We start from the raw sequence: 18294 nt of genomic DNA on the forward strand, positions 1-18294 counted from the left end.
TTTTCTTATACCTTTTTGTGTTGTGAAAACAGTAGTGGTTATTTTTAAAAGACTCTTTTCCACTGAAGTGTGATTTCTATCATTAAAATAAATCATCAGAAAATGTACTTATTTTTATCAAAACTTCTAATAATATTTTTTTACTTTACTATGTCTACTAACAAGTAAGACTGAATTTAACATAATACATGGATATTGCACCTAAATACAAACCTTAAAATCAGATACACATCACGAACAGAGAACACAGATGTCTGCCAATTTTTGTATTAAAAAAATTCCTTAAGTTTGTTATAAATTTTTTATGTGATACTGACTGTTCACTTTGAGAAATGAAAAGTTTCAAGCCTTGAACATGAAAGTCTGTGCCTATTTTTCTGATTTATTCTGCTGTTGTGTAGCTTACATTAACCTACACAGTGGCCTTCACTTTGTGCAAGGCTTGTATAGTATTAAAGTCAAAATATGCAACACATACGAGATACAAAAGAAGTCATCTGAAGAAATCTTCTGTTATTTATGTTACTTCAGGCAGCCTTCTTCTATGTTTAAACTGACCAATGACATATTTAAATTAGGATTTGAGGTCACTTCTTTCATACTAGTAAGTTCAGTTTATGCTAAAAAGATACTAAAGTAATGCTTAATTGAATTATGCAGTAGAGTAACTAATGTTCGTGCTTTGTTCTCCTTGAAAGTAGGCAGAGGTTAAGGCAAATGCAATCTAGAATGGATGCAGAAGAGAGTCAACAGGAGCTCTTACAGACTCAACGTTTTCCCCAAATCCCATCCTTTAGGATTTCCTGGGACTCGGAAGAAATTTTTCTATTCGTTGTGCATGCTTTAATATCCTGTTGACTTTCTTTGCCTTAGACAGGAAGAATAATAGTGGGCTTTTGTTCAGTCATTGCAGAGGGGAAAAAAAATGGGAACAAATGTTTTTTGAATGCTTTTTCATGGAAAACATGACTGAGAAAGTCTTAGAGAGCAAGTAAACTAAAAACAGAAGTGGGGAAAAATACAAAATTTTTTAAATAATAATTTTTAAATTATTTTCTATCAATATCTTATACACTGGTTTTGAATTCCTTTCCAAAGACTGACTCAAAACACGAACATAAACCAAGATTTATATTCATTTGCTCTGTATCAGCCATGTGTTAATCAGGTTACACAGTGAGGTGTTTGAAAGTTAACGCAAGGTACGACTCCCTGTGTAGTCTTAGATCTGTCATTGCACGCAGTCCAAGGACAGTCAGCGATTTCCCATCAAATATTGTATTATGCCAAATAACTAAAGGCTGTATTACCAAGCACTTAGGAAAAGAGGTGGCTTGAGGACCATGCAATCAATCTGAATTCTGATGTTTCCAAACCCACCTTTCAATTCGCTTTCTTCTCCTGCTCTTGCAGTAATGCAGTACTTCCAGGCAGCTTGATGTGGCTGCTTAATACATTGCTTAGCAGTAGTATAAACCTGGTCTGGGAATGTGCCAGGGTGATTTTGGCACACAGTCAAGATTTTTTCCTGAGGAACAGAAGTTAAGAGAAGAGACATTTCATTTCTTTGTACCTTCAGTCAAATGTGAATGTGATTCCATGAAGAGAGAAAACTCAGTCTTGTCATCTTCACAGATTTCTTCCCTTCAGGCTCCACAGTCTGCGGCAAATAGCAGAAATATGGAAGTTTTGAAAAACTTCTTCAAATTGGAAAGCATTAGACATTTTGAATTATAAGCTGTAATAAGCTACTCTTACTATATTCAGGAAAGGATTTTCTGAACTCAGGCCTTGGCACAAGAAAGAATGTGCCGTTCGCCATTAAAAATAAAATAACAAATAAAAAAGCATTGAAAAGCTGAGAAAAAAAATCCTCCATTACCAATAGATTAAAAGAAGTCCTGTTTGGTTCCTTTTTTCTGAAAGCATTTTTGTAAAATAGGCTTATTTCTTATGCAAATGTGCAAGGGAAAAAACTCCCATAACCTAAAGGGAAATTTTATGAGGTAAAAATCTTCAGTTGTTTCCTACTCATAGGACATACATGAGGGACTGCACATTTTTTGGCATGTAAATCGAATTACCATTTTGTAAGTTATACATTAGACCCACTCAAAAAGTAAATGCATGCACACACACTGGTGAGAACAGAATAGGCCTCCAGCTGCACAGCTTTAATAGAAGCAAATATGGTAGTGCACTACAGGGCTTTGTAACTGCTGTGTAACAAAGAGAGATTTTTTCACCTGCTGCTGTACGGCTGAGCTCTAGTAAGGCATGATTGTTAGGAAGTTATTAATATATATAAATACATACACATATATAAATCTATACTTAAATGCATAAGCTGTTTAAAATGCATTAGCAGAGTGATAGTAAAGGCATTATATAACTGGTAAATAGAAGGGAAGAAGTTGAAGAAACCATAAAAGCAGTTGTAATAAAAAGAAGAAAACCAGCTTACACAGTATGTAAATTATCTGAACTTCATACAAGGCCAGAGAAAAACTAATAAAATGTTGGCTCGTATGTTGGACCTACTCATGCAGTGCTTTGCAAATCATGAATAGTTTACGCCTTGTATAGAAAACAGAAGTTTGAATAGACTCCTTCCTCTGACACCAGTCTTTGAATACCTCCAAACAAAGCTTTGATTATTTGTTGCTCTGAGGCTCACCACTTAAGTTTTCTGAGTACCTGACTAGTGTCACATGTCAATGATCTTAAACCATCTTTATTAGTACTCAGAGGAGATCCTATGTTGCCTTTTTTTAGAGATTTGATGCCACAGTAGCTGTTGACTGTTTGTTAGATACTGCTTGATTCTGAAGGGTCTGGAACGGAAAACGCCAGCAATTAAAACATACGGTCATTTACTCCTCAAAGAGGAACAAAGGTCTCTCCAGCAAGATTTTGAAACAGTGACTTTTTTTTTTAACTTCACATGGAAACATACATCTTTTTGATGATACATAAGTAGGTTTTGTATTTTTATGGTTTTCAGCTACCATCCCTGTGTCATGTGATTATGTGTGCTTTCTTTACCGAAACCTAATTTCATTGGGTTTTTTTTCACAGTAATAGAGGAATGCTGAAGAACAGACTGTGTAGTTCTCACTTCTGCAGTGACCCAGCTCCCTATGAAGTCATGAAGCTTCCTAGGGGTGTCATGTCTTCGTCTCTGGCTGCTTCTATTGGTCTCATCCAATATACTTTTTTTCCACTCTTCATTTTTTTAAAAATGCACCTCTACTAGCAAGCAGTAAATGAAACCACCTCCCTGAGTTTCCTTTAAACAGGGTATGAGTGAAAAGGATACTTTTTTCCATTTCTCTTCATTAATTGGGATCGTGGGACAGTATGAGGATGATGTTAGGCTGAAGAGACTGTGTTAAAGCTGTATTTAGCAATTATCTACCATGGACCTAAGTTAGAAGCTTTCATTTTGCAGAGAGTGGAAATTATAGTTTCAGACGCCTATGACGTTAGCTTATTAGAAGGGAATTTGTTGCAGGCATATTGATCTATAGAAACAATTCTATTCCTTGAAATGATTACTAGACTAGACTACTAGTAGTGAGCAGTACTGACTTTGTTGGTTATGAAAAAAATGAAAAAAACCCCATATTATTTTGGCAAAGTTAGAATTTTTTGATTGTTTGTTAGCTATGTTTTTAATTGGAAATGAAATGCAAGACTTAGTCATAATAATAGTAAAGCTGTACATTACAATCAAAGACGATCTACTTTTAATATACTTTTCTTTTGTGTGTAACAAGTAAAACTGATAGCCTAATGCACTATTTAACATCCTTAGAAAATGAATATTAAAGGAAATGAGTTATAAAGGACACACTGACGGAGTTTGAAGGTTTTTCTTCAAAGCTTTCACCAAAATGATATTTCTGGGTGTCAAATGACCCTACTTTTCCTGGGCTCTGTTAAAGTAGAGAAGGTAAACAAACAACTGTTTTGATTCTAATGACAGACGATGTTAAATTTGCTTCTTGATTTCTGCTTAGGTAGACCTGTATCTTTCCTTAATAATCCTAATGTGATTTCCAGTCAGAAATGGAATCAGTAAGACTATGAAGAGTTAATTGGGATCTCTTCAATGTAATGTAATCTTACCTTTAAGTTTATTATATCACCCCTATTTAGGGTTGCTCTACTGCCCAGCAGGCTCTGAAAACATCATGTACAATCTCATACCCGCTATTAATACCTATTTCTTGAGATCATGAGGGTTGTAATTCAAAAACCTTGTTTTTAAGTTCCTCTTCTTTTTAATCCTGGCAGATGCTTAACCTTCATCACCATGCTGGTTGTCGTTTCAAACAGGCATGGCCTTCATAGAGGATAAAAGAAGTATTTTATTTGTAGCAAAATTATGCATTATTTTTAAAATTAACAAACTGGAGATTATAAAGGAGTATCAACTTTTTTTAATTAAAAAATGTTTCCCACCTAAATATGCCTTCCAGAAAAGGTGTAATTAAAATATATCTGCTGGTCTTCGAGCACGGATTGCATATTCAGAGAAAGAAAAATCTCAATTTTTAATAAATATAATCCACTGTATAACATATAACAGTTGTAATTATATCATCTTTGAAATGAATAATAATGCTTGCTCCTGATTAAGATAGTCAGTCGTATTTAAAATGTAAAACTTGGATCATCTGTGGTTAAAAGAACAATACAGGCAGAAAGAGCAAGTACTAACATTACCTTCTAATAAAAGATGATAGGCAAATAATAGCATATCTGACAGTCACAAATGATCAACTGAGAAATTTCTATCAAATCATTACAATTGCCTGAAAATACATTCAGTGCTCCAAACTGTTAGGTTCATGGAAAACACTCCTTTCAAATTACCGTCTTTGGAACAAAAGAATGAATCAGGTGCTCAGATCTGTATAACTAAATTGAAGCTATAAAAAAAAAAAATACAGTCAAGTAAGTCAGATGCTGATGGATTCCTAGATGATTTTTAAACATTCATGAAATGTTTAACTCCATTTTATAAACATACACAAGAGCTTTATGGCACTGTTAGGGCATGAAAACAGATAACAGTTCTATTACAAGTTACACTTTGGACCCCACATTTATTTGTGCTTGAACGCATGCTTTCATGTACATTTAGAGGTAAATGAATGAACGTTAGAGAAGATTTTCTCATTCTGCCTAAAATGTCACAAATGTTTTCCAATGTGATAAGAGAGTAATTTTTCAGAGAAAAATTATCTCATCTGAAAAGCCTTTTTTGAACTATTTGACCTAGAAAAATATTAATATATTCCATTTTTTCAAAAAAAGTAATTTTTTATTTTCTCAAGCTGCAGCTTCAACTGTTGTATACAGGGAAAAAAAAAATGCATTAAATACAAAAAATAGTATGAAGTATTAACCTTAAAAGATTAAGGATTGGCAATTAGCTACATACTTAATACCTTTATTACTTCTAAAGATTTACAGGAAGTCAGTTACGTTAATATTGAACCATTCTGCAAAGGTACTCAGGTAAGATTAAGTTGCAAAATCATACACATATGTGTTTGGAGGTAAGTAGGGGAGGTAAGTAGGGAGGTAAGTAGTGTACATTCCCTGAAGCAGTGCCTACCGCCTACTCTACCTGATATTGCAAGCAATGGAGGGTGAGTAGTGATGACTTGGTAACACATTAAAAACAGCGACACAACACGATGCTCCACTTCCAGTGGAAAGCACATGGCAGTGAGGACTGACATAGGTTTATCCTCCTACCGCTCCCCACCTGCCCACACGAAGGACCCGTGCTGGAATCACTAGGGTGGTGTACAGTAGAAAAAGTCGGTGTCAGCTCAGGGAAAATGCAGACTGCAGCCACGATTCCTACAGACTTTAACAGATTGGTGCCGAGTTTCTCATTGGATTCGAATGCACTGTCACATTAGGGCTTATAAAAATCAGTATAATCCCCAGCTTTTGGACACTACCCAAAAGGTCATGAAAGTTAGATCTCCCCACGAGCTCAAACTTTTGTTTGGGACTCTGTGAGTCCCAGTCTAGTCCTGTGAAAGTTACAGGTACTGACAGCCACCACAGAACGTCTCTGCAAATCTGACATCTGTTTGCTAGCATCAGTCCAGATACACCCACACAACAGTGGAATGTGCATCAGTTTGGGGTACAGTGTTCCCAGGTCTTTGTCAGATGAACAAAGGTTTATAAAACCATGGTTTTGTACACTGTCCTGGAGGAGGTGCTACATCCAGTTCTCTGAAGTTTCAGTACATTTTGTGGTAAAGTAAACAATGTGAGGTACGATGTTTGTGACAGTTACCTCCTCCAGTAGCATTAGTAACACTATATTCTGAAATACCTGATATCTGCAAGGGCCATTATTTGAAATAGTGAAGGCAGAAATTTTGGTTGTGAGTGCATGGAAAAGTTATGCATCCAGATGCCTTTTTCAGGATGCAGAGGCTGCTCGCAGTGTGATGGGCTGGTGCACTGTCAGTGAAGCTGGATTTTAAATAAGCCATTTTGTGAGCAAAACCAATGAACTCTAGACTGCCAGGAATTTGAGATTTTTCTCCTCTATTAGATGTCCTAGCCTCAGTAACTACAACTCACCTGCTGTCTCCTACAACACCTGGCCATAAGAAGCTCAAGCTGTACATAGTCCAGCGTGATCATGGGGATTGCCCAAAAGATAACAGCAACACTGAATATGTGATAGATGAATTTCACTTGCCTTCCTTTACTGATAGGGTTTTTTGCAGTCTTTGTCCTTTACCTTATACCAGTTTTCACAGAATTTCTAAGCTACTACCCACCTTTCTTTTTTTTTTATTCCCATCAAACTGGGTTGTCCACCAGGCTGTGTCAAGCTTCATGAAGAACCTAAGCATGTTCTCAAGGATGGTCCCTACTTGATATGTTTCCCAGTACCTTCCTGCATATCCAAAGCTTTCCTACATAACTCGTATTATTTCTTTCCCTCAGAACTCCCAGCTAGTCTAGACGATACAAGTGGAGGTACATGTTTCTGGGTGGATATTTTGGAGCAATATGGGTGGAAGCTGGATATTAAAACATTAGAGTTCTCATGTCTTAAGGATAGGCTCACCACAGCTGTAATAATGAAATATATTAGTTTGCATATGACCACTCAGAGTCAGCTTTCCCATTAGACAAAATTTAAGGCTAAAGATTACAATTTCCTTAAATCGTAGAGTTGCAACAATAGCACAAAAATACAGAAAAAAAATAAGGCAACAAAATGTCTGATGAAGGCTATATTTAATAATAGTCACATTTTGTTCCTCAGCATCTCAGCTAGATTCCAATCCTCTTTCTGTTAGGTCAAGTTGGAATCTCCTTTAAATTTAAGACAGATGTCTCTTCCTCCTATTTTCTTGTGTTCTTGCTGTCTCCTCCCCATGGGGAAATGGGTAAGAAGGGGAAAGGATGAGACAACTATAACACAAAAACATGCTAAGCTGGACTGTCCTAGCTTTCACTCGTGTTTTGGAAGACTTTGCTTCCCAGCTTGTGAAATTCGGCACCAAGACACTTCATTGTGTTACAGTCAGTCCCTTTCCTCCACCTTCTTAAGATTCTTCAGTTAACATTTCTATCCTACATCTTCATTACCACATTCTTGGGTTTATGTTGGTTTTTTCCTTGTGCATATTTTCGGAGACATATTCATAAAACCTTATTCTTTATATTATAAGACATATAAAATGAGTAGTCCTCTTTCCCATGTTAATTCTATTTCTCAATATCACATGATTTTGTTTGAAAGGAAATGTCTCTTTCTTTGAGACTCTACCACAAGACCAGATTTAAATGTTACCTGAGAGGATAGAATTGATGGACAAACAGATAGGTCAATCAAATATCATAATTTCCCTGTGGGAGGGGAGGGAATTGTAGGAATAGAACATGCTTAGAATGAATTTCGTAGCTTTTGTTCCACTGTAGTGCTTTTCATTAACAGAGGATAACTGACAATTTATAGACTAGAAAGTCATAGCAAATATGAAGAAAGGTGGTAAGTATGTGAAATATTTTTTTAATACAGGGCTTCCCGTGGCAGAAAACTTTGGAGAATGAGAATTCAAGTTTGCCTCCAATCTTAAATCTACTTTGCTAAGTTTCAACCTTTGAGTTTTTAGAGATAATTATAATGGAAAATAATACTTTCTATACAAAATGTGATTTCATTCTCTAAAAGTTTTCCTGCAGCTGTTTCAGAAATTGTTGGGGTATCGTATGTAAAATGCCAAACGTATTATTTTAAATAGAACACTTATGTGGTATTCACCATGTTTCATGTTTAGAAATTGGCAGAAGCCAGTTGGAAAATTATTGGGTTTATACCTATATTTTTTGCAAGGGGATTAAGCTTAATGGGTTCTCTAAGATTTAGCTGCCTTAATTCAAAACATTATTTCCCCCATAAGCAGAAGCAAAGTACTCTTGGATATTGCACTTCATAGTCAAATATATCAGCCTAAGCCCTTATGATAAAGTCAGTACACATATACTTCTAATATCCCTGCTAGAAAGCATTGCTCTCCAAAACCAGACTGGGGCAGACATCTGGGGAAAGTAATGGCTCAGGCTGGTGTGGTTACCTCTGAGAGAGCACATCTGTCAGGACAAAGTTAGTTTGACAACACAGTTACTGGGGCCTCAACCATGCCCATGGTATTTCTTGTTTTGGGGCAAATAACAAAAAGCATGAGTTGCGTTTTGTGTCAAAAGGCAGAGTCTCAGAGGAGCAGAGATTTGACTCTCACTAGCTCTCTGATAGAAAAACAGGAGTGATAATGTTTCTTTGTCTGATCTCCACAAACAGGCTAAACTATCAGCTGTAATACATCACCCTATAAACAAGGAGATGTCACTTTTTTTTTAATTTACCTTTCTGACACAGGTCAGAAACAACAGGGTAAGACGTTAGCCTATCTGTCTACCCTATATTTGGGGGATGAAAGAATATGCACTATGGGTTTGGATAGTAAGCGAGTAATAAATATGCATGTGGTTTCACGCAGGAACTAATGGCTTTGCTTTTTACAGTGCCCATGGAAAACAATAGTTTTTTAATATTGTCTATCTATGTGATTTATGTTTCATGCTAGTTCACAAAGGACTCTGGTTAGTATGTGATTTATGGGTTGGAGCAAAATAATTGTCTGAAGCCTAGCTGAAAGTAGGCTTCCAATGCATTAATAATACATTAGCTAATGTTTCTTTCTTGGCATTGCCTATGCAAATTTCTATTATCATAATAAAAATTACTGTTTATTTTAGATTGGAAACAGCTTTAGGTGAGAACAAGTTTTTTATCAGATGCCGTGATTAAATACTAGCTGCCAGTTCCTTGATAAACCTTTAACCAGCGGTTCTCCTTTAGACTGAGCTGGTATTTGATCAGGGAAGAAGAGGGAGAAACACAGCCTTCTTTGCTAAAAACGGAGAGAGGGAGCTCTCTGTGCTCCTCTTTGGCAAGTGTGGTGAAAGTCCGTCCTGGCTGGAAACTTCAAACACAGGCGTTAACTGTTACTGCAGAATCATTCATGAATTCATGGGGGATATATAAAGTCAGATTTAAAATACATACTGCCAAAATTTGTTCATTTTGCACAAGTGAAAATAATTTCATGCAAACGAATTACTTTCTGACAGAGGTAAATGGCAATACATATCGTCTGGCCAAAATAGTATTAGATTTGGGTAGATTAGAAATTAACTTCTCTGCTTGAAATAGTTTGTGACTTGATTACCTGCTGAATCATTTCCCTTTCCAAATGATGACTTCACACCAACAGGCGTATCAGAAATAATCTTTTACAAAATATATAAGGCATTAGTTCATAGCAATGTGTTCTTCAGAAGGAATCATGCTACGTCTTTCCTGACTCCTTCTTCTGGTTCCATTGAGTTTGTACGTGTTGAGTTTCTGAGAACATATGCCTTCCTGAGATTTCTGAAGAAAAACAAGGTAAAGCATTTGGGGTGACTGCTTTGGGGAATCTTCCTTCGTAAGTTGTGACTTTCACAGCAAATACAATGTACGTATGTGTTATAAACACAGTACTATTTTTGCGGGGAAGTAACAAGACAGTTCGGCTGTCTTCCTGTAATTCAGAGTGGCTTTGCTATGCATTTGTGCCACAAGCTGCCCATGGGAGCCATATGCAAATGAATATTTGATCATTCTGACTGGTGCTATCCAACGCAGCTGAAAATAAATACCAGACCGATCATCTTATAAGCTCAGGCTGGCTAGTTTACACTCTGTAGAATGTAGAATGAAAATGCTTTGTATTTTACACAAGCTTTGCTTACGTCTTATTGCTTTTTTATTGTAACAAAATAAATAATAATACTGCAATTCATACATGGATTTTAAAGAAAAATACAAGAACAATAATCAATAATTGGGGAAAATCTGTTGAAAATTGCTAATAGAGGTATGATTATCTATACCATCAAAACCATTTTCCATGCACGTTATACGATAAAATAATATACTCAAGAATAAATGGCTGATTAGCTTTGGAAATATATCACCTTCTTCAATTTCACTGGCAGGAAATTTTCCAAACAGTAGAGTTCTGACAAGAAGACTTGCATGTTAGGGAGGTGACACAAGTTCTGCTCCATCGTTACCTCTTACTGAAGAGATTGAAAAACTGAAAGATGCCCAGAAACGCTGTACGTTCTGAAACTGCTGCCCTGTTGTATGAGATACAGCACAACCTTAAAAAAAAAAAAAAGTAATACCATTATTTCTGTCTCAATTTGAGGACACACACAATTTTTCTCAGGTCCTACAAGTCAATTTTTGTATAGCTGAGAGGTGGTGAAATGGGGGCAGGGACTGCATGGGAAACCAGGTCTACAAACTTACAAATCTTTCAGGGTTAATCCATGAGGTAAATGTCTTTTTGTCAGTTAATTGAATAGGATTATGTACTTTTCTGGTTGGCAATTGAAAGGAAATGTTCCTCTCCTTTTTGATCCTTCAAGAGCTTTCTGTACTTTAAACAATCACTAGTCTCAGTTTGAACAAAGCTTATGTTTAATATGTTGTAAGGTGTCTTGAAAGAATTCTTTTGTAGGCATACCCCAGTTTTCTCTCTGAAATCATGGAATATTTTGATTTGACACATCATTAAAAGAGAAATTAAGGAAGAAATCATATTCTGCCCAAAGTAGAATTTCAAACTTCTAATATCCTTTTGACATTTTGCTGGAAATATCTAGAAAGCCACAAATGTATATAGGCTAAGTATTTTTCTCTATTCTTTTTTATTATCATATCTTTTATAAACAATTGCATAATTATATAGAAGCTTTTGCATGGATAAAAATAATGCACAATCTTACTCCTACCAGATGTTCCAAAATTCATATAATCAGGAATCAAGTTGCTAGAAAATAAAAGGACAGGTAAACTTTCATCTGCTTCACCATTTACTAATTGACTATGGCAAAAAATTCAGAACAAATACAATAATAACGGTTATTCTGGGGAAAGAGAATTTTCTTGGCCTAGTATCATGATTTTCACACTTGTTAGACTTAGATGCAAAGCCAAGAGCAGTCAATGAAGATGCAAGAGTCTTTAGATGATAATATTAATATACTGGGTTGTTGGGTTTTTTTAAATGGGATTCTATACCTGGTTTATGGTGGGCTAGCAAAAATACTTTCAGCACAGTTAAAAATGTTTTGGAAATCAGAAACATCAAGATTTCTCTTTTATCTCCCATTTCCCCTATAGAGTGACGTTACAAAGCTTTTCCTTATAATTCCATCACCCAAGCACTGTAATCAATTTTCTAGATTATATCTTTCCTACCTGCTGCAAGATTAATCTCTAGATTTAAGTTCACAAAAGTTTTATGGTGAAAATCTAATTTGCAGAAGGTTGGGTATGCAAAAACAACTAAGTTATAATAAACTTCATAATCCATTTACTAAGAATATTGTCTATCAATTTTGAAAATCTGAAATAAATCTGACAAACTTTCAACTATAGAAATGTTTCATTGCCCCAGTTTGTAGCACACTGTATGCTGCCTATTCCTGATACATAAAACTTCAGGGCAATGGTGCAGTAGAAAGTAGATATTTAGGAAAAGAACTTATGATGCTTTTATTAAGTTTATCATAAAAATCAAACTTTTTTCACCAAAAACATTTAAGAAGTACATTTTTATAGCACAATAGTAATACACTGTCTTGTCAATCCCACGCATTTGTAGCTTTTCTTTCTCAGGCAGTTTAGGTTCATTCTTATCCATCCCTGTTTTGCGTACAGCTAAAGAAACCACAAGCAATTCCATATTTTTTTTATTCCTGACGTCTTCTAAACATTATGTTTTTTTCGGAAGTCATTCTTTTTGCTAGATCCACCTCAAGGAGCAGTATAATTAATTAAAGACATGGTCATCACTGTGGAGGGCACAGAATGCCTGTGTGATACCTCATTTTTCAAGTTCAGATGGACTTGTGCCTTTTTTTTTACTTCTGTAGTTTGCATGTCTGTTCCATTGAGTTAGTTGTATTGACACAGTATTTCAGTGTTTGGTGTTGGGCGTCTACGCGGCTTCCTGAATACACACGCAGAAAGATGCCCTCCTGGGCCGTGTTTCCGAAGGGATCTGCCACCCGAGCGGTGGATGCCGCGGCCACGGCCACAGCGATCTGACAGCCTGAAGAAAAGTGGGTAAAATCGCCAAGGCCGAGGAGAGCATCTGGCCTCAGCTCTGCGTCATGCCCAGGCGCGGCGGGCCCGGGCGGGGGGGCTCACCTCCCACTGGGCTCAGGAGACCCGCGCCGCCTCCCCGGGGACACCAGCCCTGGCGGCCCCGACCCCCGGCTGCGGGGAGGGCCGGCGCTGGAGGCGGGCTCCGCGGCCGCGGCGCCGGGGGCGGTGTCCCCGCTCCGCTCCGCCCGCCGCCCCGCCCGCCTCCCCGGCCGTAGGCGCGGGCAGCCGCGGAGCCGCCGCCGGGCGGAGCGGTGCGGAGTGGGGCCGGCGGTCAGGGCGGCGGCGCGGGTGAAGCGAAGGGCCGGCGGAAGAGCGGACCGGGTGGCTGCCACCCGCCCTCCAGGGCGGTGCGGCGGGGCGCGGCGCGGAGCGCGGCGTCCGCGGGAGAAGCGCGGAGCGGGCGGAGCGGAGCGCGGCGCCTGCCGCTGCCTGGATGCCAGAGGCGCCTCGGAAGCTGGCGGCCGGCGGCACTCGGGAGGGCCCGGGGGTGGAGGAGGAGGAGGAGGACGCGGTGGCGGAGGAGGAGGACGAGGACGACTCCGGGCGCGGAGGGGAGGAAGAAGGCAGCGCTGGCCATGGCCTCCAACTTTAACGATATAGTCAAGCAGGGCTACGTGAAAATCCGCAGCAGGAAGCTGGGGGTGAGTGAGCTCTCCCTTCGCCGGCCCTGCATGGGGTGGGGGCGAGGCGCTGGCGGCCGCCTCGTCGGCCTGGGGGGCGGCGGTGCCCCGTGCCGGGGCCGCCAGCGCGGGGCGCGGCGACCTGCTGCTGCTGCCGCTGCTCGGACTTTGCTCCCTTTTCCATGGGGATCGGTGGGGATGCGCTGCCGTTGCACCTCGGAGTGAGGCGGCTTCTCCCCTCTCCCTCTCCGGCAAGGCGCCGCTCCTCCCTTCTTTCTCAGCGAGCGCCTTCCAGGGTCACTGTCCGCGGAAAGCTTTGCCCCGTCCCCCCGTCCTCGCCGACTCCCACAGCCCAGGCCGGGGCAGACACCCCCCTTGGGCGTCCCTCCCCCCGCCTGCCCCTCGCCTTGCTGCCTCTGACAGGGGCTTGGGTGGGGGGAGGAAGGCGCAGGCAGGGTCTGTGAAAACTTTGTGCACATATTCTCCCTCCCTCCATCTCCCGTTTTGGGAAAGGGATGTCTTCAATCAGGGCAAGGTCTGAAAATATTGGAGGCTGGTACCAGAGCAGCCCGCTAGTACCAGAAAAGCGGGGGGGGGCTGGTGTCCAAGGACATGGGGGACTGGGGAAGGGGAGCCTGCAGCGGGCCGGGGGGCAGGCAGGGAGGGAAAGGGATGACAGCCGCATGGACTGCAAGGCAGATGCAGAGGCTGACTGTGATCAAAACTAGAGGTGGTCTCTTAGCTGAGGGTGGCCCGGGATGCTCTGCGAGGCCGAAGAGGAGATAACACCATGTTATCAGGTTGGCCATGGGCACTGTCCCTGATGGGGTACAGCAAGCCTTGAAAAGACAGTGAAGTTGGAGGAGAGTGTGTGCAAGGGCCAGGATTTCCTAAACTTCAGATGCTCCTGGGTCTCATCAGTTTGAGCTTTCTGCTACCCTTTGTGAGTGTGACAACGAGAAGGCTCAGGGGAGCTGGAAGCCCCAAGGCCTCTGCTGGCTTGCAGAGCTACTGATGTTGTCAACAATCCCAAAAGACCAGGGTCCCTGTGGGCTGGAGACTAAACATGGCTGGGAGGAGAGCTGGGGTTCTTCCTGGGTTCACCTTTTTTTTTTTCCCCTGGGTGTGCAGAAAAGCAGAGAGTGCCTACCTGCTCTCCCCTCCAGGAAGGTGGGCAGCCCCCCCCCTACTTCCCCTGAAACCTAACAGAGCAGGGGCCGTGTGAAATCTGCCCTCCTCCAAGTCATGCTCTGTGAACTTATCACAGTGCTAATATTTATCTCCTCCTCCTCCCTGCTTCTCCCTTCCCCCCAGATGCTGTGCTTTGCTTGCAGACACAGTGTGCAGGATGGTGGGAGACTAATCATAAATTGACCTTTGGAGCATTTTGCTGCCTTGGCGAGGGATGTTCATTCCAAAAAAGCACTGAGAGTTTGGTACTAATCCTTTAATAGCACCAACACCATCTCATCCGAGAGATGGTGTAAATCCAAACAGAATGGATGCTCCTATTAGTGATTTTGCAACCCCAGAATCACTCCATGCATCCATCAGGCATTAGTCAATCTGAAGAAGCAATTTCTAAGCCTTAGTTTGTTTCTGCAGTCACAGAATCACTAAGGTTGGAAAAGACCTGTAAGATCATCAAGGCCAGCCATCAACTAACACCACCATGCCCACTAAACCATGTCCCACAATGTCTTGTCCACAGGTTCCTTGCTTAACCTCTGCTTAATCTTGGCTCATCATTTTTTTCCCAGCTCATCAGTGTTACTAGATGGGCCCAACACAAAGCAGTGAGATGATGGTATCACATCACATTAATGTTGGTAGTTGGAGGCAGACTTAATCTATTTGATTTGCAAATCTGTATTTGAAGGTATCTCAGAGTCCTTTAAGTGTGAAATTATGTATATGCATATCTCTAGATATGTGAATACTTTTATATGCCTATGCGTACAGCATATATGCAACAAATGTAGAGTTCTTATTACAGACATCTTGGATAATACTTGCTGCCTTGTGAAAATGAAATTATGAAGACAGTGATATTTCATTGTAGCATATCTTAAGTAGCTTGAATATCTTGTTTTGAAGACATTAATCTGTTTGGGGGGACGTATAACTGCATTTTTTTGGAGTGGATATTATTCATGGTCGGAATGATTATCATACGTCTACGCTAAGCAGAAGTCAAACACTTCATACAGTGTCTATGGAGGATTTTCTCATACTGAAGAGGTGTGGGGTGACAATTCAGACTACACAGCCTCAGGCAGGTGGTAGTATAAGCTTAAATTTGACATATGGGTGTGCACATCTGAATAAATCTATTAAGTACAATGTAAAATGGATTATATTTTGTAGAAAATAGCATCAAAATTCAAATGAGATGTGATGGTTGAAAGGTATGAATATGTGTGTATCCATAGCTAATTGGATTCTGGTGACTGAATTTCTAAATTAATGAAATTTCTATTCACCAAGTGAAACATTAAAAGTTTATCTTTTTTTCCCTTATGTCTGTCTCCAAGTCCAAACCTTAATGAATTACACTAGAGCTGTCATAATGTAGATGAATACATCAGTTTTCAGGAATATAAATGTCTGTCAACAAATTAATATTTTTAACCTCCAAAAAATACTGAAAGGAGGGAAGAGAGCTATGGGTTCTGGAAACTGCGGCTAAGATAATTTTGAAATATGTAAACAGAATTGTATCTCTTGTTGGTTATGTTTCATTCTTACATACTGGAAGTCATTGATTTATTTTTCTTCTTTTGGTCATAATAGTCTATATTCTTTGAATATTTTGATGTCTCCTGAAGAGTAGGTTGATTAGAACTTGGAGAGCAAGGTGACTGATACCAATTTTAGTGCTAGACTTGGGCAGTAAAACTAATTCTAACCTTTAGGCTGGTATCCAACTCATCACGGAAATTCTTCCAGTGCAGCTTTTATTCTGTCGTGTTTTGTGACTGAGGGAGCCCTGCCTGGGAATCAGATAGAAGATACTTCAATATAATGCAACCTGTGAAGTTTCAGGTAAAACTGAGTGATATAATACCGTAGAGCAAAATCAGATAGCATATTTCATTTTCTTAAGAAAAAAACCCAAACCAACAGCCTTTGACTTGGTGTGAACTTTCCGGTGGAATTTAGTTTTCCAAGAATTTAGTCTTCAAAAAGCCAAGTTGTAAGTCTTCTTCTGATCGCCTCCTTTTATTCATTTTGTACTTTGTAAAATAGAAACTCTTTATGAAGTTTTTTTTTTTACAGGGTAACACATGTTTACCTCTGACTTAGTATGGCTATACCTTGCTTTAAGTACTTGTGACGCTGTCTACCTACTCCCCACATACATGTAAATTGGATTCATAGTATGTGTGAGTGCTGTCTCCAGTCACGGAGGACAGACAAATGTCCACTCTGAACCAAGCGGTCAGGACTCAGAGCTATTTTGCCATTAGTAAGTAATTCTGGCCAGAAAGGTTATCTGAAGTCAAAGATGAGGCCTAAGTCTTGATGGGAATACATGCCAAGAAGTACTGTGAGAATTTGCCCTTACTTTTTGTTTAGTGATACCTGATCATCAAGACTTTTTGCCTTTTTTTCACCATAATCATCAAGTGTTCGTGTACCATTGGATTTACATCTTAACATGCTTCTGTATATTTTCTGACAGTCCAGTATTTTCAAGTAGACACCATTGTTCTGATATCTTTATGTTGTTAAAGTAGCTTCTTTTGATACAGGTTTGGATAGTCAGCTTGCCAAAATGAGGAGCTTTACCAGCCTCTCTGTTACTGTTAGAATCTGACATCTGCCTCCACTGGGAAGATCATGGTTTCTGCCATGGAGGTGTCAGGCCATGAAGAGACATCCAGGCAGTTAGACCGCTTAGCCTGTCTCCTTACTTTTATTAAGCATGAGCTGTATATAAAACATTTCTAAGGTGCCTTGAAATTTTAAATGTATGTTAAAGCCTATGTGGTAGACAATCTCACATGTATACATGACGCCTTCATCTAGGTGTCACAAGTATCTTTGAAACTTATAAACTGTAGTTAGTGAGGATAACTGCAATTAAAACATCTTTTTAAAATCTGTTTCCTTGCAGCCTAAATATGCCTTTCTTTTCAGTGCTCTGGCATTCCTGCACTGTTTGATATTTTGCTTTTCTGTAATGCCACATAAAGGAAATACCTCATTCTTGCAGCCATTACATTTGACCTCTGCGACCCTCCTTTGAAATAAATTTGATTGTAATGTGGTGCGCTGTTCAGATCAGAATAGGTCATTTGCGTAGCATGGAACAGGACTGTGCTGCCTTTGTTCTTCTGGAATCTTTCATACTTGTGTTGCATTAAAATTCATATGACACAATTTTATACTGTGCTGGCTGTGCTCATAGGCTGAAACTTTCTTGTAGCAGATTGAATCCCTTTGTTGCCTCCTAATAAACTAAGCTGTGAGGATGTCATGCCTTGTGGAAGTGCTGTTTCTTAGAAGAAAAACAATTTGATGTCACATTAGGAAGTCTAATTAAAGACAAGCATTGTGTCTCTTCAGTAGTCTTGTTTTGACCCGTATCAACCTTCGAAGTCATAATCTTTTTGTTTGGTTGGTTTTGCCTTTTTTTTTTTTTTTTTTCATGCTTTGGCCACAGAACAAAAGAATGCTCTCCAACGGAAATTTTCACTCAGTTGATGAATAAATACTGATTTTTATTTTTTTTTAATGTGTTTCCACATACTGAGTAGAATTATTTCCTGAGTGGTTCAGCTTATACTCTAATACTGCTATTCGAAGAGAAAATTGTACCTGCCAGTCAGTCTTGATTGAGTAATAAATAACAGGTTGCTCTTAGTCACCAAATGAAAAGAT

The 18294-nt window shown here is 39.5% G+C and overlaps 1 protein-coding gene across 1 annotated transcript in view; it reads left to right on the forward strand.

Annotated features, from left to right (window-relative positions):
* Positions 1 to 13362: 13362 nt before the first annotated feature.
* The window catches only part of DOK6 (docking protein 6), a 251564-nt gene continuing 246632 nt past the window's right edge, over positions 13363 to 18294 (forward strand). The window contains exon 1 of the mRNA XM_059815585.1: positions 13363 to 13428. Coding sequence (XP_059671568.1) covers positions 13363 to 13428 — 66 coding nt within the window. The remainder of the gene's footprint in view (positions 13429 to 18294) is intronic.

Source organism: Gavia stellata, chromosome 3 (assembly GCF_030936135.1).
Source record: "Gavia stellata isolate bGavSte3 chromosome 3, bGavSte3.hap2, whole genome shotgun sequence".
Taxonomy (NCBI): Eukaryota; Metazoa; Chordata; class Aves; order Gaviiformes; family Gaviidae; genus Gavia; species Gavia stellata.